Below are 23,447 nucleotides of genomic sequence, written 5' to 3'. Positions count from 1 at the left end.
AGTAGAGGTACATGGGGCCCTCCAAGTTCAGGGCCCTTCAGCCAGTGAAGTCCCTACAGTCTACCAACAGGTGAGAAATGTGGCTGATTTCAGGTTTAAACCTTAGAACTAGAGGAGGAAAGTCACAAAGCCCTCACACTCTGGTGCCCAATTCATTTGGGCTCCCCCCGTGGGTTATGATGGGAAGAAATAACCAGTGTGGAGTGGGACTAAGTTCCTCCATAACCTTACTCTCTATCAATCAAATGTGCCTTTTACCCCTTTGCTGAAAGAAGGAGCACTATGGAGAGAGGGACCAGAAAAAGGACTCCCCTCACATGAAACCACTGTCCCATGGCTGCTGCACAGCAAAGATGAAGGTCTGCTCCAAAGCTGCATAAAACAAGTTTAATTTCCAACCAGGGTCACAGTCATCGTGTTATCCCACATTTTGAGCAAGGATAGAGAAGGTGAGTTATTAAACATATACAGTCTACATTCCAGAGAAGGAACTGTAGTTACCACTATACCACCACAGACAAACTTTGGGGTGGGGGGAGCGGGGAGTCCTCAGGAAGCAGGAAGCTGGAATCAGGGAAAGCATAAAATTAAACCTACCAGAGGAGAGGAGAGGGAGTGGGAAGAAATGGAATGAAACACCCAATCCCAAAAGAGCTGTTAAGTGAATGGGAATGTAAAAAGGACCACCCCTGCCAAGGGCTTAGCAGCCAGGGATACTACCAAGATCACTTACTGCTCCCTGCTGGACAGATCTGGGGCAGCACCAAGGCAACCTCCTAACATTTTCAGGCCCAGATTGGTCCCTGGAGCCCCCCAAAAACAAGGTGAGGGGTGAGGCCTGAAGTGAGGAAAACCTATTTAGGACTGGCATCTAACTAGAGAAAGTCAGGGAATGAGGCAGGAGAAGAGGCAAAGTCCTCATGAACCACAAAGATAGAGTGGAAAATCCTAAGTAGGAAAAAATACATGGAAAAGGGCAAACAAGCAACAGCAGTGAATGAGTTGAGATTGAAAAGGAAAGAGTTCAGGGAAGGAGAGGCAATGGGGCAGGACAAAATAAATCTGAGGAAATAGAGCAAATAAAAAGTATGGAGGGAAGCATCTGTGGGGCCAGGGTAATGAATACATTTTTAAATGAAATAGAATCTCCAACACCCCCCCACACAAACACCACACACAAACACACCCACACCCACGCCCATACACACACACCCACACACACACACACACACACACACACACACACACAGGCCTAGAGAGCAAGATACCTGCACACACCTGCTGCATCGTGGGTAACACATCAATAAGTAACTGGCACTGAGGGAGATACCCCTGGAACCTCTCTTTCACAGTTCAATCTTGGATGGGGTTACTAGTATTGATCCACCTGCTATCGATAAAAGTTGCCAGGAAACCTGGCCTCATGGAGTGGGGCTTGGGACAGCCCTACTGGGAAGGGATCTCTCAGCTATGCTGTGGGGGGCCCTGGGCCTCACCTTCACAGAAAGGTTATGGACAGCTGTCTGGGAGCTCAGGGAGCAGCCAGCACACACAGAAGCCCACAGGACAGCCATGTCTTCACAGAAACTACAAAAGTCAGGACCCAGGCCAGGACCTCAGGGACAAGTGCCCCCTGCAGACAGAGAGATGCAATAGCAGCAACTTCTGAACAACTACATAATAATGTGGCGAGAACCCTGAAGACCACTGCATCCCACAAGAACTGACAACCACTTCAGGATTTTATTTCCTCCACTCTAACCCCCAGATCCATTTATGAGAAGTGGGTGAGGAGGGCAGGGGCATGGAGGGTAAAGGGACAGCAAGGATGGTCTGAGGGCCTGGAAACAACAGAAAATCTTCATCCTTTAGCACATCCTGGACTAGAAAACAAGAATTGGAGAAGAGGGGTGTTGATACTAAGGTCAGCTATGTCACCCCACTTCCCAGCTCCTCATTAGAACACCCAGTAGCCCTGGTCAGGCCAACAGGAGTACTAGGGTGAGAAAACTGACCAAGGACAGATGAACCATCCAGCACCCAAGATCGAAGGGTGGTGGGGCACTGGAAGGCAGTAATGGGACTGATCCATGCCTCACCTCCTAGTAACAAAAGAGAATGAAGATGGAAAGCCTGGGGCCTTTGCCTCCCTTCCCCCAATGCCCTGGGTCCCTAACACACACCACAGACTTGCCATCCCCACCCCCTAGTCAAGCTCCAGAGGAACAGATCTGAGGATGGTGGGGAAGGATCAGTTGAACACTCTAAGCTGATAAGAGTGAGTGGGTTCCTCTCTCCTTCCCAACAATAAGGCAGAGCACAGTGGCATCTCCTTGGGAACAGTCATCTAGAGATAAATGCCACCCTCCAGTCCTAAGGGTGGAGAGAGGAGTATAAGGAAAATGGTGGTGGAGAATCCATCATCTGTCCTATCATCCAGAAAAACCTAACTGTAGAGAGGTGGGTAACCAGTCAAAGACTGGGGTAGTCCGGCCTGACTAATGCCCTCCCACCTTCTTCCCTTAATCTCACCAACACGAAAGGGGCAGATGACAGGCTCCAGTGGGCAGTGTCCTGGCTGCAAGCCCTGAGCTTAACTCCACCCCCTCCCCGCTCCCCCCGGCCCCCACAAATATATCTCTCTATACATGTATATACAGGCGCACACATGCACGCAAACACAGAGAGGCCCGTGCAATTTCCATGTAGAAGAGGGAGAGAGTGGCGAAGGAAAGACAAACGGGGAGTAGAAGGGCTTGTGGGGACAGGGAAAGGATTCAGATGCCAAGAGGACAGCAACCACTGCCAAACAAAGAGAATACCCCACTCGACCTCCCAAAACCCAGAGGGTGAGAGAGAGAGGGGCCACCCCATGAAACCATTAACAACTTTGTTTTTGTTTAAAATCCAGTAAATTGGAATGACTCATCATCAGGACAGCAATTAGGGATTGGTCATATAGGTGGACAGGTAAAAGGAGGGGAAGCAGGGGAGGCAAGGCTCTTGCTGGGCATGCGGACATGATACCCAGGGCCCTGGCCACACTTGCAATGGAGAGGAAGGGGTAGGACTGGGGCAGGGTGACAGCAGGTATGTCAGGGGTGGGTGGGGTGCTTGGTTAGGGCTGTCTGGCTCTCACTTCTTGTTTTTGAGCTGATTGGCCAGCCAGTCCAGGCCTTCGTACAGCCCGTCCCCGCTGGTGGCACAGGTGGCCTGAATGTACCAGTTACGGTGACGAAGGGAATGCAGGCCCAGCTTGTCTGTGATCTCAGCAGCATTCATAGCATTAGGCAGATCCTGGAGCACGTGGGAGACACACAAAAAGAAGCCTCAGGATTTTTTAAGGGCTTCTAGAACACCCATCTACCAAAGAAATGTGTACCAGCACCTTCCCCTCCTCCTTTATTTTAGGAAACCCAGAACAAGATCCTAAGGAGCTACTTTGGATTTAGTCACCCTAGAACCCAAGATCCAAGGCACTAGCGGTCACTGTACTGAGGAATTGGAAACCAAATACGAGATTGGTGGGGAAGCAAGAGACGTGATTCAAACTGACCAAAGAATCAGGTCTCTCTGACAGCAGGAGTGAGGCCAATTCACCTAAAGTAGATAATAGGCAAGATGAAAGAAAGATTTGAGGCAATCCGTGAGGACTGCAATGTTGCTAAATAAAGCTGGGGTGGGGCACAAGAAGAGGGGCATAAAGAAGCCTACTGCTCAATTTCCCACACTTCTAAAATTGAGAGCATACTAAAAGGGTTTACCGTATAATAGGCCCAAGACCCAACAATTTCCACAGCCAGTTTGCTGTCTCCCAGATTTTGGGGTGGGAAGAAGTCTCACCTGTTTGTTTGCAAAGACAAGGAGTACAGCATCCCGGAGCTCGTCCTCCGCCAGCATTCTCATCAGCTCTTCCCGGGCCTCATTTACTCGCTCCCGATCATTGCTGTCGACCACAAATATCAAGCCTAGGGAGGCAGAGCATGGGCTGCACTAAGATGACAGGTAACCCCCTCCCCCCAACAAAAAGACAACACCTGCCTGACACCCTCCAAATATTTGCTCCCTTTCCTCCCTTTCTTCTGCCCCCAGGAGCTGCAGTAGGGTAACAGTTGGCCACCCATAAACAAGAAAGACAGCCACACTCTCTGCTCACACCCAACCAACCCATGCTAGGCCTAGGCATACCTTGGGTATTCTGGAAGTAGTGTCTCCAGAGGGGCCGAATCTTGTCCTGGCCACCCACATCCCACACTGTGAAGCTGATGTTCTTATACTCCACTGTCTCCACATTGAATCCTTTGGAAAAAGAACAGGCAATGGCCACTTGGCCTCAAACACTAGCCCCGCAAACACCACCACAATGAGTTTGGTTCTGCTTTCTCCCAGTGGTAGCCATGACACCAACAATGGAAAAAAAGCTAAGGCTTCCTTAGACCTGGTAATCATTAACCTAGCAGCCTGAAGGCCAAAATGAAAACCGAAGAGAAGTCGAAGAGGATGAGGAAAGTCAGTCGAGAGGTTCACAGTTGCTTGGGTAACGTGGGCCAACTTTCCTGACTTTTCCACTGAGTCTTTGGTGCTCTCTCCTACAAAATGACTCAGCCCTACTCTGGTACTTTGGCTACCAGAGTCGGCCTCAGCTAAGATGTGGGGCCTGAGAGGCAGAGTGAAGAAAGGGAAGTAAGCTGGCATCCTGGAGCCCCAAAGGCAGAGCCAGCTGAGAATGCTGACTGGAGCCCCTACTACATGGCAAATGTTCTCCCTCCCTTCAGCAGACTGTAACCAAGATTGGCCACCAAAGATCTAAACCCAAGCAATTTCAAGCCTTTGGCAGGAACATCAAAGCCGTTCACCTGCTTTCCAAACACAGAGAAAAAACCAACTCCATGCCTGAGGGCAACTGTTGAGTGCCAGGCCATGGAAGTTCCCGCATCAGGGAGAGCCAGGTTAGGTGGGCAAACAGCAGCCCCAGCACCTGCTAGTAAGCTAAACAACACCCCCCTCTTTTCTGAACCCCACAAATTGTATGGACTTGCCTGGGGAGAAGAGGCCAGGTGGGGGAACCAGGAATAGGTCCCTGCCCTGCCTCAGCTGCCGGCATGAAAGCCCACATCCAAGCTCTGCTCTTACCAATGGTAGGGATGGTGGTGACGATCTCCCCCAGTTTCAGCTTGTATAGGATGGTGGTCTTTCCTGCGGCATCCAGGCCCACCATCAGGATGCGCATCTCCTTCTTCCCAATCAGGCTCTTGAGAAGGTTTCCAAAGATATTGCCCATGATCACAGCAACTGCTTTCTGGGGACAGTGGGGCCCAAGTAGGGGGCAGTGGCAGTCTGGTTTTGGCCTGGTTCCTGGTATGGAAGACCTGATCCTAGACAAAGGAAATGTAAAATCGTACCATCATTTGCTTGTCAGGACTTCCAAGTAATTAGAATTTCCCAAGGTCATGGCTAGAGTTCATTCATGACAAACCGAGAGTCTGAGGGGACTATAAATACCAAGGCCCACTTAACATACTGAGTCTTTGGGAACAGAGACAAAGCAGTAAACACTAAGGATCCCTGCTCTGCCAGTAATCTAACCATGTGACTCTGGGCAAGTTACTTCACTTTTCCATATGTGCAACTGTAAATGGAAGGGGGACTGAACTAGATGATTTCTGAAGTCCCTTCAGTTCTGCTGTTCTACCCTACACCCCAAGGCATTGCAAGATCATTAATGCCCCTCCCTCCCCTAACCTTACTTACCCTGAGACTTCTGGCAAGGGTGGAAGAGGAGGGAGTGGAATGAGGAGTGGCTCTCTGTGACTCCCGACAAGGTTCAGGCTTGCCAGTTTCCCAAGGTTTATGCTCTCTCCTCTAATCAAGAGACTCTGCCTCTTCCCATCCTATATTTCTGCAACTCCATCTTTCTTCCACACCAAAATAAATGAGGAATAAGAAAGCCGCACTCCTAAAAGAGGCTGATCCTTTACACTCTGCGAAATGCCAACTGCTAATGTTGTGCCCTGTTCAAACAACAGTGCACTGGGAGTAGAAAGGTGGGGTACGGCGGGGTTACCCCTTTACTCCTCAGCTAGGTGCATCCTTGGCTCACTGTGGCCCATCCAAGGAAGGGGCTGTCCCACATGGTCGCTGCAATGAGGCAGTCATCTCATTGGTTCTCTGCTTCTTCCCTAAGCCTTTTGGCCTAATCTCCATATAGCATCTAGAGTGGTTTTAAAATCAAACTCGGGTCATATGATTCCTTTGTTCAAAACCCTCTAGTGGCTTCATGGCTCCTTTTCAGTAAAACCCAAGGCCCAAACCATGGCTTACAGGGTCCTACATGACCTCCACTCCCCTACTTCTGTCACAAGATCACTACTCACTCTCTGCTTACTCCACCCAATTCCCCAACACTTTCCTTTCCTGCCTCAAAGCTTTTTTTTTTTTTTAAAGAGGCGAGGTCTTACCATGTTGCCCAGGCTGGTCTCAAACTCCTGGGTTCAAGCAATCCTCCTGCCTTAGCCTCCCAGGGCACTGGGATTACAAGCATGAGCCACCATGCCTGGCCCAAAGCTTTCATATTTGCTATCACCTCTGCCTGGAATGCTTCTCACCCAGATAGCCATCATGGATTACTCCTTCACCCCCTTCAGTTACCTGTCTGTTCCAATGTCTCCTACCAAAGAGGCCTCCCACAACCACCTGTATAACACACACACACAGACACACACCACTCTCTACCCCATTTATCCCACTTTTATTCATAACATTTATCACCATCTGACACATTATATATTTATTTCTTGCTGATTGTTTTATTCTACCTAAGATATCAGCTCCTTATGTGTTTTGTTCACTGCTCTGTCTCCAGTACCAAGAATAGTGCCAAGGACACAGTAGTTGAAAAAGTGAACTAACCCCCAGGGTCTCTACTGACTTTACTGACAGCTCACTCAGATTGGATGCTATGCCTGGTATATAGTAGGCACGTAACAAATACCTGCCGAGGCCGAGCGCGGTGGCTCACACCTGTAATCCCAGCCCTTTGGGAGGCCGAGGCAGGTGGATCACCTGAAGTCAGGAGTTTGAGAACAGCCTGGCCAACATGGTAAAACCCTGTCTCTACTAAAAATACAAATATTAGCCAGGCATGGTGGCATACTCCTGTTTAGTCCCAGCTACTCGGGAGGCTGAGGCACGAGAATCACTTGAACCCGGGAGGTGGAGGTTGCAGTGAGCTGAGATCACGCCACTGCACTCCAGCCTTGGTGACAGGGCAAGAATCCATCTCAAAATAATAATAATAATAATAATAATAATAATAACAACAACAACAACAACAACAACTGCAACAACAACAACAACAAATACCTGCTGAAAGGATGAACAGGACCAAAAGAATCATTAGGAAGGTACAAAATGTCTATCTGTTCACCCCAGCCATTGCCCCAACAGACAGAATCAGATTCACTCATTCATTTCCTTTCTTCTTTTTTCTCTTCTCTATGGCACAGGATAGCCACAGAAATGCATCTTTGAAACAATAATAAAATGAGGATTCAGAATCACCCATACAAGCCAGTTCTCTGTGCCTGCAGGAGGCATGTGTCAGCGGGCAGCTTATTCAGCAATCACCATATGCCAGCTGCTGGCATTCTCTAGAGTCTGGGAACCAGAGACACACACACACCCCAAACACAGCAGCCAAAGGGACAGGTCAAGACAAAGTGTGCCCAAACCCAAGAATGTGAAAGGTGGACGGGGAGGAATCCTATTTACAAGCATGGGGGTTTGGTGGGAGTTTGGTTGTTTTTACAAAACTTCTGACATTTCCCCCTACCACCCTTCTCAGTTTGCAGCAAATTCCAGACTAGTGCAACTGAGCCAGATCAACAGTCCCTGAAGACCAAAGTACTAGTTTGTCCAAAAAAACAGAAACAATGAGTGCTTATGAAGTGTTTCATCTTCAAAAGGCCTACCCAGACAGCCACTAATGAGCCAGGCGTGGCACTCTCAGTAGGTTCCCCAGATGAGCCCTACCCCTGACCTAGAGGGTTCACACACCGGGAAGAAGGGCTAGCTCAACCTTAGGGTTCAACTTCAGCCAAGCCACCCGCTAGCCTTCCTCTCTACTCTTTCTGTCTCAACCCACCCAGGTAGACAGATTCCTGAGGACCCCTGAGGGACCTACCCAGCTAAGAACAGCTCTCACCAACCTTGGCAATTTGTAGTAGTGTGGTTTTTGGTTATACTACTAACACCTCATGAAATTTAAAGCTTCCCCAAGTCTTCCTAGTCTTTACTCTGCCTCTTGCTCAGGGAGCCTTTCCTTCAGCTCCAGATGACCCTTTGCTTTAAAGGTTTGGTATCAGGCTTTGGCCCAGATTCTGAATTAAATTTATGCCACACATTTATCTCGCTGTCCTTTATGACTAAAACTATTGCTGATTAAATGCTTACCAACTGTGAGTATAGTGGTGGCTGAAAAAGATGTAAGTAGTCAACATGCCTTGCCCCAGAACATGGGTACACTGTCCTTTGATCTTCTTCTTTGCTAGGCTGTCATGCTGAAGTCCTGGTTCAAAAGCTGATCCCAGTGTTACACCTATTTCTATTTCCTGGCGTGCCATATCAAGCCCTTACTTTGAATGATCTTAACCACTCAATGTGGCACTTACTACCTTGTGGAGTTTTTCTTCTTTTGTAAGTCTGTGTATTTACTGTCTCCCCCATTAAACTGTGTATTCCCTATAGGCAAAGACCATGTCTACTTATTTTGAATCTGTCCTCCCTCTAGTGCGAAGTCCACTGTGGGAGTTCAGTTAAGCACATTGGCAGATTTAAGCTTCATCTGAGGATGTCCTTATATCATTTCTTCTGTCCAGTAGGATTTGGTATCTCTATGTAATGCACAGAGAGTTGCTTAGCTATCCTGTCCATTCTCAGCCATTTTCCACATATATTTGACCCAGGACTGGTTTGGGAACAACATAAAAGGACTAGAAGACTAGAACTGGTGGGATTCTCTCTTGCCATTTAATATACAGTGGGACTGATGAATACCTGATAAAATATCTAAACAGCTGGTCAGGCATGGTGGCTCATGCCTGTAATCCCAGCACTTTGGGAGGCTGAGGTGGGCGTATCACCTGAGGTTGGGAGTTTGACACCAGCCTGGCCAACATGGCGAAGCCCCATCTCTATTAAAAATACAAAAATTAGCTGGGTGTGGTGGTGCGCGCCTGTAATCAGGAAGCCGAGGCAGGAGAACTGCTTGAATCCGGGAGGCAGAGGCTGCAGTAAGCTGAGATCACGCCGCTGCACTCCAGCCTGGGTGACAGAGGGAGACTCCGTCTCAAAAAAAAAAAAAAAAAAAAAAAAAAGGCCAGACACGGTGGTTCACGCCTATAATCCCAGCACTTTGGGAGGCTGAGGTGGGTGGATCACCTGAGGTCAGGAGTTCGAGACCTGCCTGGCCAACATGGTGAAACCCTGTCTCTATTAAAAACACAAAAATTGGCCAGGTGCAGTGGCTCACGCCTGTAATCCCAGCACTTTGGGAGGGCGAGGCAGAAGGATCATAAGGTCAGGAGATCGAGACCATCCTGGCTAATACAGTGGAACCCTGTCTCTACTAAAAATACAAAAAAATTAGCCGGGCGTGGTGGTGGGCGCCTGTAATCTCAGCTACTCAGGAGGCTGAGTCAGGAGAATTGCTGGAACCCGGGAGGTGGAGGTTGCAGTGAGCCAAGATCATGCCATCACACTCCAACCCAGGCAGACAGCAGTGAGACTCCGTCTCAAAAAGAAAAAAAACAAACAAACAATTAGCTGGGCGTGGTGGTACATGCCTGTAGTCCCAGCTACTCCAGAGGCTCAGGCAAAAGAATCACTTGAACCCAGGAAGCAGAAGTTGCAGTGCAGCCGAGATCACGCCACTGCACTCCAGCCTGTGTAACAGTGAGACTCTGTCTCAAAAAATAAACATCCAGTAGCTATCATGTATCTCCCTGGCGAAGCCCAGGGCCTTCAAACTAATGGACGTTATGACTCTCCCTCTTCATTTATTTAATTACTTTTTTGAGACAGAGTCTTGCTCTGTCACACAGGCTGGAGTGCAGAGGCAGAGGTTGCTCACTGCAACCTCTGCCTCCCAAGTTCAAGCGATTCTTGTGCCTCAGCCTCCCGAGCAGCTGGGATTACAGGCATGTGCCACCACGCCTTGCTAGTTTTTATATTTTTAGTAGAGACGGGGTTTTGCCATGTTGGCCAGGCTGGTGTCAAACTCCTGGCCTCAAGCAATTCGCCTGCCTCAGCCTCCCAAAGTGCTGGGATAACAGGCATGACCCACCACATCTGGCCATGACTTTTCTTTAAGTATAATCTGGAGCTTGATTTAAATGAGCATTTCAAAGGGGATGCTGGCTTTCTTGTCTTGGCTTTCCCTGTCCCTTGCTAATACCAGAGAGCACGCTGCCCTACCACCAAGATGGTAGCAGCTTTCAGCTTTGTGCCATGAATACAAATCTTTGGCTATATAGCCTATTCTCACTTTCACAATACATTCCTAGAAAAGCACTAAGAAGCAGAATGGCAAAGCCAACAAACCGTGAATTGTTTCTCCATGTATTATATAGCCTATAGTTACTCTTTCACCACAGATGGTACTCCTGTGTTGACAGGGCAAAATGCCAGGGTTCCACTGGCTGTTGGATATCAAGAATCAGCAGTTAAGACTGAAAGCGAATGGCTCAAGATGAAAAATGGACTATACTAACATCTCTATTAACAAGAAGATATCTCCAGGTTCTGTTTTACAGTCAGAAACTTTATTATCACAGGTAAAAACAATAGGAACCCAAATACGTGCTCTAGTACAATCTGTGTGGGACACTGTAGGAATTCAGTTAAGCACATCAGCTGATTTAAGCCTCATCTAAGGATATCCTCACTTGAGGACAACTCACTGCCCCCACCTCATCCCCCCAGGAGAAGCAGGCTGTTGCTGTAACTGGCTACTCAGCCATCTTTCCTTACATATGTTGCAGGAACATGCCTGCCTCAATCTCCAGGTGCTTTTGAGAGTCACACATCCCAGTCGGCCACACATACTCCCTCTACCTGATTCCAGTGAATGATCCAAGAATGTGCTATGAGACACCTCTGAGGGGACTCCTGATCTGGCACGACCTCCTCCTCTTCAGGGTCCAGGGGAAGGAAGACCAGGGTCTCCAAACCCTCTGCTGCCAGGCAGAGTGCAGTAAAAACAGCTTTGTTCTTAGATAACTTTCAAATTGAAATATCACTAATAGAGATGCTATTTTTAGCACAGCTAACCAGTAGACCAATAAAATTTAAAGAAACAAAAGCAGAGTAAGCCTGTACTGAGTTTTCTTGGTGCAGCTGGCTTATGACCTGTGTAAACTCCAAGTTGTTGTCTCAAGAGCACTGAAATCAGAACACAAGAACTCCTAGATTAGTATCTTAACGATACATACTAGACTTAAAGATTTCCCAAAGTTAAGAAATAGCTTCTGATACCAGCTTTCATCCATTCATCAAACCTTTTTTTTTTGAGACATTCTCGCTCTGTCACCCGGGCTGGAGTGCAGTGGCACGACCTTGGCTCACTGCAACCTCCGCCTCTCAGGTTCAAGCGCTTCTCCTGCCTCAGCCTCCTGAGTAGCTGGGACTACAGGCACGTGCCACCACTCCTGGCTAATTTTTTGCATTTTTAGTAGAGACAGGATTTCACCGGGTTAGCCAGAATGGTCTTCATCTCCTGACCTTGTGATCTGCCCGCCTCAGCCTCCCAAAGTGCTGGGATTACAGGCGTGGGCCACTGCACCCAGCCTCATTCATCAAACATTTATTGAGCATACTGAACTAGGGATACAGAGAGGGAGACAGTTTCTGCCTTCATGAAACTGTCTTTTTTTTTTTTGTGAGACCGAGTCTCACTCTGTTGCCCAGGCTGGAGTCCAGTGGCGCAATCTTGGCTCACTGCAAGCTCTGCCTCCCAGGTTCATGCCATTCTCCTGCCTCAGCCTCCTGAGTAGCTGGGACTACAGGTACCTGCCACCACGCCCAGCTAATTTTTTTGCACTTTTAGTAGAGACAGGGTTTCACTGTGTTAGCCAGGATGGTCTCGATCTCCTGACCTCGTGATCTGCCCGCGTCGGCCTCCCAAAGTGCTGGGATGTGTGAGCACCGTGCCCGGCCATGAAATTCAGTCTTTAATGGAAAAGACTAGTAAAGACAGGATTACAAAACAGTGTGAGAATAAGAGTAGAGTAAGCACATAGTATTATGTGGACAGAAAGCTGGAGCAGTAAATCAACATTGAAGGGTAAACGGTGATTCTGAAACATAATTCTCAGGTCATATCTGAGCTGGCTCCTAAAGGAAGAAAAGGAAGTAATCAGACAATAAAGAGGGAGTTGGGCAGGGGAGGTGTGTGCAAAGGCATAAAGACTGAGCCAGGCACAGCAGCACACACCTGTAATCCCAGCACTTTGGGAGGCTGATGCAAGAAGATTGCCTGAGCCCAGGAGTTCAAGGCCAGCCTGGGCAACATGGCCAATGCCTGTCGCTACGGGGGAAAAAAAAAAAATTAGCTGGGTGTCGTGGTGTGCACCTGTAGTCCCAACTACTCAGGAGGCTGAGACAAGAGAAATCACCTGAGCCCAGGAAGTTGTGGCTGCAGTGAGCCATGATCACGCCACTGCACTCCAACCCAAGTGACAGAGTGAGAGAAAATGTCTCAAAAAAAGAAAAAGAAAAAAAACCTAAGTTTCAGATAACACTTAAAAAAAAATATATATATATATATATTTTTTTTTTTCAAGAGATGAGGTCTCACTCTGTCACCCAGGCTCACTGCAGCATCCAAATCCTGGGCTCAAGCAATCCTACTGCCTCAGCTTCCCCAGTAGCTAGACCTACAGGCCCAAATCATCGTGCCGCAGCTAACTTTTTTATTTTTATTTTTGGTAGAGATAACAGTCTCACTTTGTTGACCAGGTTGGTCTCGAACTTCTGACTTCAAACGATCCTCCAGTCTCAGCCTCCTAAAGTGAAGATTACAGGCAAGGTGTGGTGGCTCACACCTGTAATCCCAGCACTTTGGGAGGTTGAGGCAGGTGGATCACCCGAGGTCAGGACTTTGAGACCAGACTGGCCAACATGGTGAAACCCCGTCTCTATTAAAAATACAAAATTTGCTGGGTATGATGGCGCACTGTAATCCCTGCAATCCCAGCTACTCATGCGATGACGCAATCTCAGCTCACCACAACCTCTGCCTCGCAGGTTCAAGCGATTCTCCTGCCTCAGTCACCCCAGTAGCTGGGGTTACAAGCACCCAGCACCACGCCCAGCTAATTTTTTTGTTTGTTTGAGACAGAGTCTCGCTCTGTCACCCAGGCTGGGGTGCAATGGCACAATCTTGGCTCAACCTCCTCCTGGGTTCAAGTGATTCTCCCAGGAAAAATCTCCTACTTCTCTCAAATAGCTGGGATTACAGGCACCTGCCACCATGCCAGGTGTGTTTTTGTAGAGATGGGGTTTTACCACGTTGGCCAGGCTGGTCTTGAAATCCTGACCTGTGATCCACCCATCCATGGCCTCCCAAGTGCCAGGATTACAGGCCTGAGCCACTGCACCCAGCCCAATTTTTGTATTTTTAGTAGAGTTAGGGTTTCATCATGTTGGCCAGACTGGTCTGGAACTCCTGACCTCAAGTGATCCACCCACCATAGCCTCCCAAAGTGCTGGGATTACAGGCCTCAGCGACTGTGCCCAGCCAGATAGCACTTTTTTTTTTTTTTTTTTTTTTTTTTTTTTTTTTGAGGCGGAGTCTCGCTCTGTCGCCCAGGCTGGAGTGCAGTGGCCGGATCTCAGCTCACTGCAAGCTCCGCCTCCCGGGTTCACGCCATTCTCCTGCCTCAGCCTCCCAAGTAGCTGGGACTACAGGCGCCTGCCACCTCGCCCGGCTAATTTTTTGTATTTTTAGTAGAGACGGGCTTTCACCATGTTAGCCAGGATGGTCTCGATCTCCTGACCTCGTGATCCGCCCGTCTCGACCTCCCAAAGTGCTGGGATTACAGGCTTGAGCCACCGCGCCCGGCCCAGATAGCACTTCTTATTAGCCAAAGCCAGGTGCAACTGTGAGGTAGCTTATTTGGATACAGCATGGTGGGTAAAAGAAATGATGAAGGGAGGGGCGGGGTGGCTCACGCTTGTAATTCCAGCACTTTGGGAGGCCAAGGCGGGCGTATCACCTGAGGTTAGGAGTTCAAGATCAGCCTGGTCAATATGGTGAAACCACATCTCTACTAAAAATACAAAAATGAGCCCAGTGTGATGGCATGGGCCTGTAATCCCAGCTACTCAGGATGCTGAGGCAGGAGACTTGCTTGAACCCAGGAAGCAGGGATTACAGTGAGCCAAGATCACATCACTGCATTCCAGCTTAGGTGACACAGCGAGACTTGATTTCAAAAGAAAAAAAAAGAAAAGAAAGAAAGAAAATGATGAGAGATGGGGCTGGAGAGATAAGCAGGGACTGGATCATGAAGGGCTTTAAAGGCCACGCTGAGTAATGTGATCAGGAATGTGCTTTAGAAAGACCATTCTGGCAGAAGTTTCAGGAGTAAATTAGAAAGGGGAAAGACTGGAGGCACAGAGACTGCTTAGGAGGTATAGTAATACAGGTGATAAATCACAAGTTCTTAACTAGAGGTGGAAATTGAGAGGAGAGGACAGATTTGAAACATCAAAATGGTAGAATCGACAGAATTTAATGAGTACTTAAATGCAGGCAGAAGAGTAGAATAATCAAAGAAGATTCCCAGGTTTCTGGCCTAGGGACTGGGTGGTATTTCTTGAGAAAGAAAATACAAGAGGAACAGATCTGAGTGTGAACATGTTCGTTTTTATTATTACTGTTGTTTTCAGAAACAGAGTCTCACTCTACCACTCAGACTAGAGCGCAGTGGCATGATCATGACTCACTGCAGCCTCCATCTCCTGGGCTCAAGAGATCCTCCCACCTCAGCCTCCCAAGTAGCTAGAACTACAGGTGTGCATCACCATGCCTGGCTAATTTTTACAGTTTTTTTGTAGATACGAGGTCTCATTATGTTACCCAGGCTGGTCTCGAACTCCTGACCTCAAGCAATCCTCCCACCTCAGCCTCCCAAAGTACTGGGATTACAGGCGTGAGCCACTGTGCCTGGCCCCTCAATCTTAGAAAAGGACCTATGGCAATGTTCTCTTGTCCAGCCTTTGGATGTTGATGATATAGAAGAATGAGAAGCTACAATAATCTGGAGACCATAAAGAAAAGGAGACAGACATTAAAAACTCCAGGATATCAGGGCAGAAAAATGGAAAAAACTCAGTTGGGTCCTTACTGACAATATCAAGCTGGTAAATTAAACTTTTTCTTTTTTAGAGATGGGATCTCACTATGTTGCCCAGGATGAAGTACAATGGCTATTCACAGGTGCCATCATGGTGTATTACATCCTCAAATTCTTGGGCTCACGCAATCCTGAGTAACTGGGACTACAAGCATGCACCACTATGCCTGGCTTCTTTCGTTTTTTGAGGCGGGTCTTGCTCTGTCACCCACGCTGGAGTTCAGTGGCGTGATCATGGCTCACTGCAGCCTCCACCTCCCAGGCTCGAGCAATCCTCCCACTTCAGCCTCCGGAGCAGCTGGGAATAGGCATGCACCACCACACCTGGCTAATTTTTGTTTAACTGAAGTTTCGCCATGTTGCCCAGGCTAGTCTCAAACTCCTGGGCTCAAGTGATCTGCCCATCTCAGCCTCCCAAAGTTCTGGGATTATAGGCATGAGCCACTGTACCGGCTGGCTTCTTTTTTAAAAAAAATCATAGTAAAATACACATAAAATTTACCATTCTAACCATTTTCAAGTATACAATTCAGTACCGTTAAGTACATTCACACTGTAGTGTAACTATCACAACTACTCATCACCTGAACTTTTTAATCTTCCCAAACTGAAACTGTACCTGTTAAACAGAGGCTCCCCAATCCCCCTATCCCTGTAGCCCCTGGTAACCACCATTCTCCTGTCTCTATGAATTTGTTACTCTAGGTATTTCATAGAAGTAGAATTGTACAATATGTGTTCTTTTGTGTCTGCCGTTTTTTGTTTTTTTCTTGTTTTGTTTTGTTTTTTTGAGATGGAGTTTTCGCTCTTGTTGCCCAGGCTAGAGTGCAATGGTGCAATCTCGGCTCACTGCAACCTCCACCTCCTGAGTTCAAGCGATTCTCCTGCCTCAGCCTCCCAAGTAGCTGGGGGATTACAGGCGCCTGCCACCATGCCCATCTAATTTTTTGTATTTATTGGAGTTCGAGACCTCCTGACCTCAAGTGATCCACCCGCCTCAGCCTCTCAAAGTGTTGGGATTACAGACGTGAGCCACGGCACCCAGCCTATGTCTGCCTTTCTACTAGATGTCTTGCTATATGATTTAATAAATCCTCTCAGCCTGTTAGCCACATATGTGTTTTCTATTTTTGTAACTAATACATCCTAACTGAAATATCTAGGGATAGTGTACACAGTGAGACAGGAGAAAAGGGCAAAGGCAGAAACCTGCCTGACATATCAACATTTAAAGTAGCGGCAGCCAGGTACAGTGGCTCATAGCTATAATGCCAGCACTTTAGGAGGCCAAGGTGGGTGGATCACCTGAGGTCAGGAATTCGAGACCAGCCTGGCCAACATGGTGAGACCCAATCTCTACTAAAAATACAAAATTAGCTGGGCATGGTGGGGCATTCCTATAATCCCAGCTACTCAGGAGGCAAGACTGAAGGATTGCTTGAAGCCAGGAGGTGGACAGAGGTTGCATCGAGGTAAGATTGCACCACTGCACTCCAGCCTGGGTGACAAGAGCGCAATTCCATCTCAAAAAAAAAAAAACAAAAAAAAAAACCCAAATAAACAAAAAATAAATAGGCCGGGTGCAGTGGCTCATGCCTGTAATCCCAGCACTTTGGGAGGCCAAGATGGGTGGATCACCTGAGGTCGGGAGTTCGAGACCAGCCTGAGCAACATGGAGAAACCCCGTCTCTACTAAAAGTACTAAATTAGCCGGGCGTGGTGGCGCATGCCTGTAATCCCAGCTACTCCATAGGCTGAGGCAGGAGAATGGTTTGAACCCACGAGGTGGAGGTTGCTGTGAGCCAAGATCGTGCCATTGCACTCCAGCCTGGGCAACAAGAGCGAAACTCCATCTCAAAAAAAAATTAATTAAAAAATAAATAAATAAAGTAGTGGGCAGAAAAAGCAGGCCAGGAAAGAACAAGAAGCAACCAGAGGGGCAGAAGGGAAATCAAGAGAGCAAGACATCATAGACACCAATGGGGATAGAACATACAAAAGAAAAGAGGGAGGATCCAAAGCTACAGTTTTGACATAAACTAAAACATATCTAACTAAATAAGTCCCAATTAACTCAATTAGTGGTATTTAGGCTCAGGCCAGAATTGTTACGCCAGCTTCCCATTTACTCAAAGAACAATCCTGGAAAAGACTCCAGGACACACAAACCTGAAGGAGGCCACAGCTGTGAAGTGAAGAAGGATCCCGAACCACCCTGTCTAATGGAGACCCAAAATGCCTGGGAAGGGTCAGGCTTTTACCACGGACAACCCTCAGCAAGTGAGTCAGAACAGAGGACAAGGTCTGTTTTAGAATCCTAGCCAGATAAAAACACTGACGAGATAAAAACTAGACTCATTTGTTTCTTTTTTTTTTTTTTTTGAGACAGAGTCTCGCTCTGTCGCCCAGGCTGGAGTGCAGTGGCCGGATCTCAGCTCACTGCAAGCTCCGCCTCCCGGGTTTACGCCATTCTCCTACCTCAGCCTCCCGAGTAGCTGGGACTACAGGCGCCTGCCACCTCGCCCGGCTAGATTTTTGTATTTTTTAGTAGAGACGGGGTTTCACCGTGTTAGCCAGGATGCTCTCAATCTCCTGACCTCGTGATCCGCCCGTCTCGGCCTCCCAAAGTGCTGGGATTACAGGCTTGAGCCACCGCGCCCGGCCGACTCATTTGTTTCTTTGGAACATTCTGTGGCACTGCCCTCTACCCAAAATTTCAGCTTGCCTTATTCTTAGAATCTGACCAGCTTACAACCACTACAGCTCCTGATATTCTATGGCTGTACCAATCCAATGACCACCTCTACAGTCTTGGATATCCAGAACACTGTACATTCTTAATTACAAAATCACTGAAAGTCCATCAATAGCCTAGACCCCTAATAATCTTCTGCCCTTAAACTGGTCCCACTGTGCAAGTCAAGATGCACCTGACAGTAAACTGCTTAAACAGGAAGACATGATGTGGACAAGGCCAACCATTATACAGAGCAGCCTAAGGACACAGAAGAACAGAGAACTGCCTGCCTGGGATATAAGAGTTATCTGTGATCCCTCAGCATCCCAAACACACTTTTACTCTAGGACTTGCTGCAGTATTCACGTTTGCCTGTTTTGCTTTCCAGAGCTGGAACTGCCCAATGTGCCTCGAGTGCATTACAGGTCAGCTGGAGATACTGATCCTATCAGCCACTGGATGGCTAGGCAGGGCTTGGGGTGGCTAGAGCCCTTGGGCCAGCCATCTCAGATTTCAAGTCTCACTATTACCATTTTTTGTGTATACCATGATGGGAAAAGGGCTGGAAAGTACCTCACTAGACTGTGAGCTCTTTACCAGCACAGACTATGCCTTATTCATGTTTCACGTCTCCAGCATCCAGCACCAATGACTGACCTATAGCTAGTGACTGACACGCGTGTTGAGAACGGTTCTACTGAGGGTGGCAAAACACTTGTGGGGTTGAGGAAGACAGTATTCTATAGGTGGTCTCTGATCCTTTTCCCTGTATCTGACAAACTGAAGAAATGGTTTCCATGTCCTCAGAGCCCAAGGGTTCTGCTTGAAGAGTGGAGAGATCATAGGAGGAGGTGTAATTATACTCCACCCCCCACTTTCCACCACCAGTAGAAAGTAACTCCACTTTTGTCCATTTTATGCATTAGAATTCAAATAAAATTTTATTTAAGGTTTGACTGCTTTAAAAAAAAAAAAGGACATAAACCATTGCAACAGAGAGCAAATGCTCTCCTGCATCTTAAGCTCATGCTGAAGTTTAAACATTCATGCTTGACACTCCTGTGCATAAGCTAATAAAGGAAGGATTATGCCAGGCTTACAGCGGTAATGGGAGAACTAAAAGGTACCAAGAGACCTGCCACACCCAGTCATCTCAACTTTCTTCAGGCATATGGTAATAATGGTGGATCTCTAACATCTTGAGCCATTTCCTTTCTGGTCCACATGGTGTGGCAGATCCTTTGCATAAGTCCATGGCAAAGCTCTAACACATTCATGAAATCCCTACTTTAGTCAGTTCTTTACCTGACTATAATATGAAGCCTTCAAACATCTGTGGGACTCTTTCCAAACGCTCCCCATGTCTTTTAATTATCAAATAGTTTTATTAGCACTCTATCTGTATTAGCAACAGATATTGGAGTGAAGAAGGTACAGTAGACAGTTATACAGATATCACAATTTCTGGGCCATGATATTCTGAGACAGATACTCAAAAGCAGACATTTTTTAAAGATTGGACTTAATGGAAAGAGTGGACTAAACGAAGATCCTCAAATACTGACTGAGACCTAAAATAAGGGGATCTAGGAGTCTAAATCCCTGACCTAGGTCACCAGGGTGTTCTTTTCTGGAAGAGTGAACCATTATCTCAGAGTCACACTGACTTTTCCAATATGAATACTATTCTTGTGCCCCCATGTCTTCACCCTACATCCAAATTGATGGTTCAGGGCCCCTGCCTTGCTCCAGCTTCACCTCCCACTCAGGCAGCAGGCGCTGTCTCTGTGATGCTGATGCTGAAAAAAGATTTCACTGCTCATAAGCCTATAACCAGCATAGAAATTCATGGTAACAATCATCCCTCTACACAAGCACCTCAGGCAGCAAGTTGTTCTTTTGTAAACCTCTTTTCCTCTAAGGCAGCCCTGAGTGTTCATATTATTACAATTATGATAATGGATTATTAATAGCAGCTAACAGTTATTTGGTACTTACTATATGCTTTGTATAATACCAGGTGCTTTACATTTATCTCATTTAATTCTACTGACAACCAAAAAAATAGTAATTCTCTTGAAAACCATGCATTACCTTCTTTACAGAAGCAATTTTACAAGGAACATGCAACTGGTAATTAGCAGAAGCAGGATCTGCATCTAATTTTGTCTGATTCCAAGATCCACTCTTAATTACTATACCATTCTGCCTCTAAATTTACCTCAACAAAAATGGTGAGGAGAGGTCAGGCATGGTGGTTCATGCTTGTAATCTCAGCACTTTGGGAGGCCAAAGTGGGAGGATATATTGGAGCCAGGAGTGAGACCAGCGCTAGCAACATAGTGAGATCTCTACAAAAAGCAAAAAAAATTCGCTGGGCATGGTGGCGCTCGCATGTGGTCCCAGCTACTTGGGAAGCTGAAGTGCAGGATGGCTTGAGCCCAGCTCGAGGCTGCAGTGAGTTATGATCACATCACTACTCTCCAGCCTGGTTGGATAAAAATAAAGGTATATAGGGAAGCAGATTCTACAATTTCCTTCGGTTACATAGTCAGCTTTAACTGACCTGGTTTTAAAAAGTTCCTCCTTCTAACCAATAAATCCCACCCTCTATCCTGAGTCCACTTCCTCTTATTATGACTCTAGTGTAAAAGAGTAGTGTGGATGAACACACGCTACAATATGACTCTTTGTGCGATTTCACTCACTTCCACTCTTTCCAGTCTGCTGTGTGCTCTCCTTTTATACTTGCATTCCGTATAATAGCAGTTACCATTCACTGGTACCAATTCTGTGCCAGACACCACACATATACAGACATTGGTCCCTCTTCCAAACTCTCCAGGATGCCAATTCATATATAACACTTTGAAGGACTTAGGTGTGATGGAGAGACCCCTTTTCCCACAATGGGGAAGCAGGAAATCTGGGACTGCAGATAATGACTCTGTGTTCTAGTAGTATTTCTCTTTTTGGGTCTTAGTTTCCATTATCTATGCCTATTCTGTGCCTCTTAGGAAGGCAGAGACACCAAAACTTCTTAATTACAAAGGCTAAGGGTCTTTGTACCCTTGCTAAGCTATCTCCAGGCACTTCTGCTGACAGCCAAGCCATCTCTTGCCCTTTCCTTAAACTACAGTTAGAAAGCTATCCATTCACATTCTATGTGAACACATTCTAAATTCATTATGGGTACCTACTGTTTGCACGGGCATTGTGGAAGAGGAGATGAAATCCAGTTCCTGCAGTCAAAAAGCTTCTAGTCTCTTTGGAAAAGCAAGATAGACAACTATAAAACTTCTAACTATGCAAGGTAATAATTCCATGCTGGGAAACAGGACGCATATGAATATGTGATACATGGGAGCCCTTCCAAGGTCAATCATTCATTCTGTGAAAAGCTGAACCTTAATGGATTAGTTTTTTTCTTAGAATGAACTTTTACAGACATGTTTTTCAAATTCAAGTCCAATGGGCTATGATAATCCACTGTCCCATAACACTGTCCCATGTCCCAAGTCATGGCAAGTGAAGACACCTAACCCAACAAGAAGCCCAAGACAAAATGGCAGCAAAGACTGTTACTACCTACCTGATTGAGGACAGGGAAGGAGGCATGCAGCGACTAGATTCTGTCCTGTTGCACTGACCCAAGCAATCAGACTCTTGCAGCACATCTCCCAATAAAACTTTCATGCCATAGACCAGGGGTGACCCAATCCAACAACAGCAGAGACAGGTTTTAGGTTACACTTCTCCCTCACCGGGATGGCCTTACTATTTCTTCTCACTCCTGATCACATACCACAATCCTCCACCTCCACCACCACAATCCTCCACCTCCACCACCACAATCCTCCACCTCCACCACCACAATCCTCCTGGCCTGGAAAGATGTAGACCCGCCTTAATGCAATCAAGAAGGGAATTCCCCAAAAATAACAGCTACCACTTTGCTTATCAAGTGGCCCGTTTTAACAGGAACTCTACCTCCCCAACTCCCCCTCCTCCCCTCAAACGATTCGCGTAAGCCAGGGCTCCATTTTCTGTTCCGGGAATCCTGGTACTTCCTAAAGAAAGAAAGCGGATTGGAAGACACAAACTCAGGGCCAGTGACAAGATGCTTCCTCCTCCTGTGAGACCGCCCCCGCTCCGCCTGGGGAGGAAGGCCCCACCTCTCTTCTCCCAGGAAGATCAGATCCCCCTCCCCCTTCTCCTGCCTCCTCTCCACCCTCTCCCCACCTGCTGCCCTCTTCCCAACCTGCGGTTCCCTAGACTCCAAAGCGCAACCTCTATCAGAATAGCGCCCATGTGGTTGGTACACCAGCAGCCTGCCCTGTTGGCTAACCCCCAACCCCCCTACGCACCCCTGCCCTATGATGGGGGAGGGGGTGTAACCACAGCAAGGCTTCTCCCCGGTCTCCTATGCTAAGGTGGGGGAGGGAGAGGGAGTAGAAGAAAGCAGCATTCCCTAGCCCTTTAACAGAAAATATACAAACAGCCATCACCGCCCCCGCATTACCTCTCCTCGGACGGTTTTCCTCCCCTTCAACAGCCCACCTCCTGCAGGCGACAACCTAACTGCAGCCCAGGTCGCCCCCTTGTGCGAGGCAGAGGACAAATCCGTGTGTGCCCCCCACCCCCACCCCAGCTCCGCGTCCTTCAAATGCGGGGGCAGGCGTAAAGCTGGCCAGACGCCCCCTCTCTGAGTTATCGGGTGGGAAGGATATCACCGCCCCATGCCAAGCAGTGCCGGGCGGGGCCCGGGAGGCGCTCTATCTCCTCAGCCCTCACCCTGACCAAGCCTCTTCTCTACCGGGACCCGCCTTCCCTTCCCAGCCTCTCACCTGTTCCTGCTATCAGCTGCGCCGCTGCGGCCGCCGCCTCCGCCCCGCAGGTTCCGCTCCGCTCCCTCCGTCTCCCCAAGCCGACTTCAGCCCGGCTGCTGCCCTGGCCCGCTCCCCAGCTCCCTCCTTCCTTCCCTCCACCTAGCACCGGAAGCCGCGACGGCGACTGGAGCTGTGCGGCGTACCCCCACCCCCAGCCCGGGATACTTCCCACCTCCCCGATCGCGCGAGAGCTGCGCGGTAGCAAGCGGCAGTTCTCGCGAGACCCATCACCATGGCAGCGGCTGCAGCACAGGCAGCAGGGCGCTGGAGCTGGAGTCTGGGCGGAGGCCGGTGTAGGGGCTGTGGGCGGCGGAGGCGGGAGCCGGGAATGGGGATGAGACAGTGAGGACTGAGGTGAGAATCCCAAGCTCCTGGGTTGTGCCTGGAATTTAAGGACTGAGGCGG

At 48.0% G+C, this 23,447-nt stretch overlaps 1 protein-coding gene across 1 annotated transcript; it reads right to left on the bottom strand.

Annotated features, from left to right (window-relative positions):
- Positions 1-365: 365 nt before the first annotated feature.
- ARF3 (ADP ribosylation factor 3) lies at positions 366-23,242 on the bottom strand. Its single transcript, XM_010385425.2, has 5 exons — positions 23,001-23,242; positions 5,134-5,375; positions 4,189-4,299; positions 3,844-3,968; positions 366-3,297 (listed from the first exon to the last, which is right to left on the bottom strand). Exons 2-5 carry the CDS (start codon positions 5,279-5,281, stop codon positions 3,136-3,138), a joined length of 546 nt encoding a protein of 181 aa, XP_010383727.1. The 5' UTR covers positions 5,282-5,375; positions 23,001-23,242; the 3' UTR covers positions 366-3,135.
- Between the last annotated feature and the right edge of the window lie 205 nt (positions 23,243-23,447).

The sequence above is a fragment of the Rhinopithecus roxellana genome, chromosome 10 (genome assembly GCF_007565055.1).
Source record: "Rhinopithecus roxellana isolate Shanxi Qingling chromosome 10, ASM756505v1, whole genome shotgun sequence".
NCBI classification, from domain to species: domain Eukaryota; kingdom Metazoa; phylum Chordata; class Mammalia; order Primates; family Cercopithecidae; genus Rhinopithecus; species Rhinopithecus roxellana.
The sequence above is the reverse complement of the archived record's forward strand: the minus strand, read 5'-3'. Positions and strand labels throughout refer to the sequence as shown.

Bases quoted from the DNA above. Each gene is read 5' to 3' on its own strand.
- ARF3 (XM_010385425.2), bottom strand. From the start codon at position 5,281: ATGGGCAATATCTTTGGAAACCTTCTCAAGAGCCTGATTGGGAAGAAG. The intron at 4,300-5,133 runs GTAAGAGCAGAG...CTTTTTCCAAAG, and splicing joins CACCACCATCCCTACCATTG to GATTCAATGTGGAGACAGTG. The intron at 3,298-3,843 runs GTGAGACTTCTT...CACGTGCTCCAG, and splicing joins TTGTCTTTGCAAACAAACAG to GATCTGCCTAATGCTATGAA.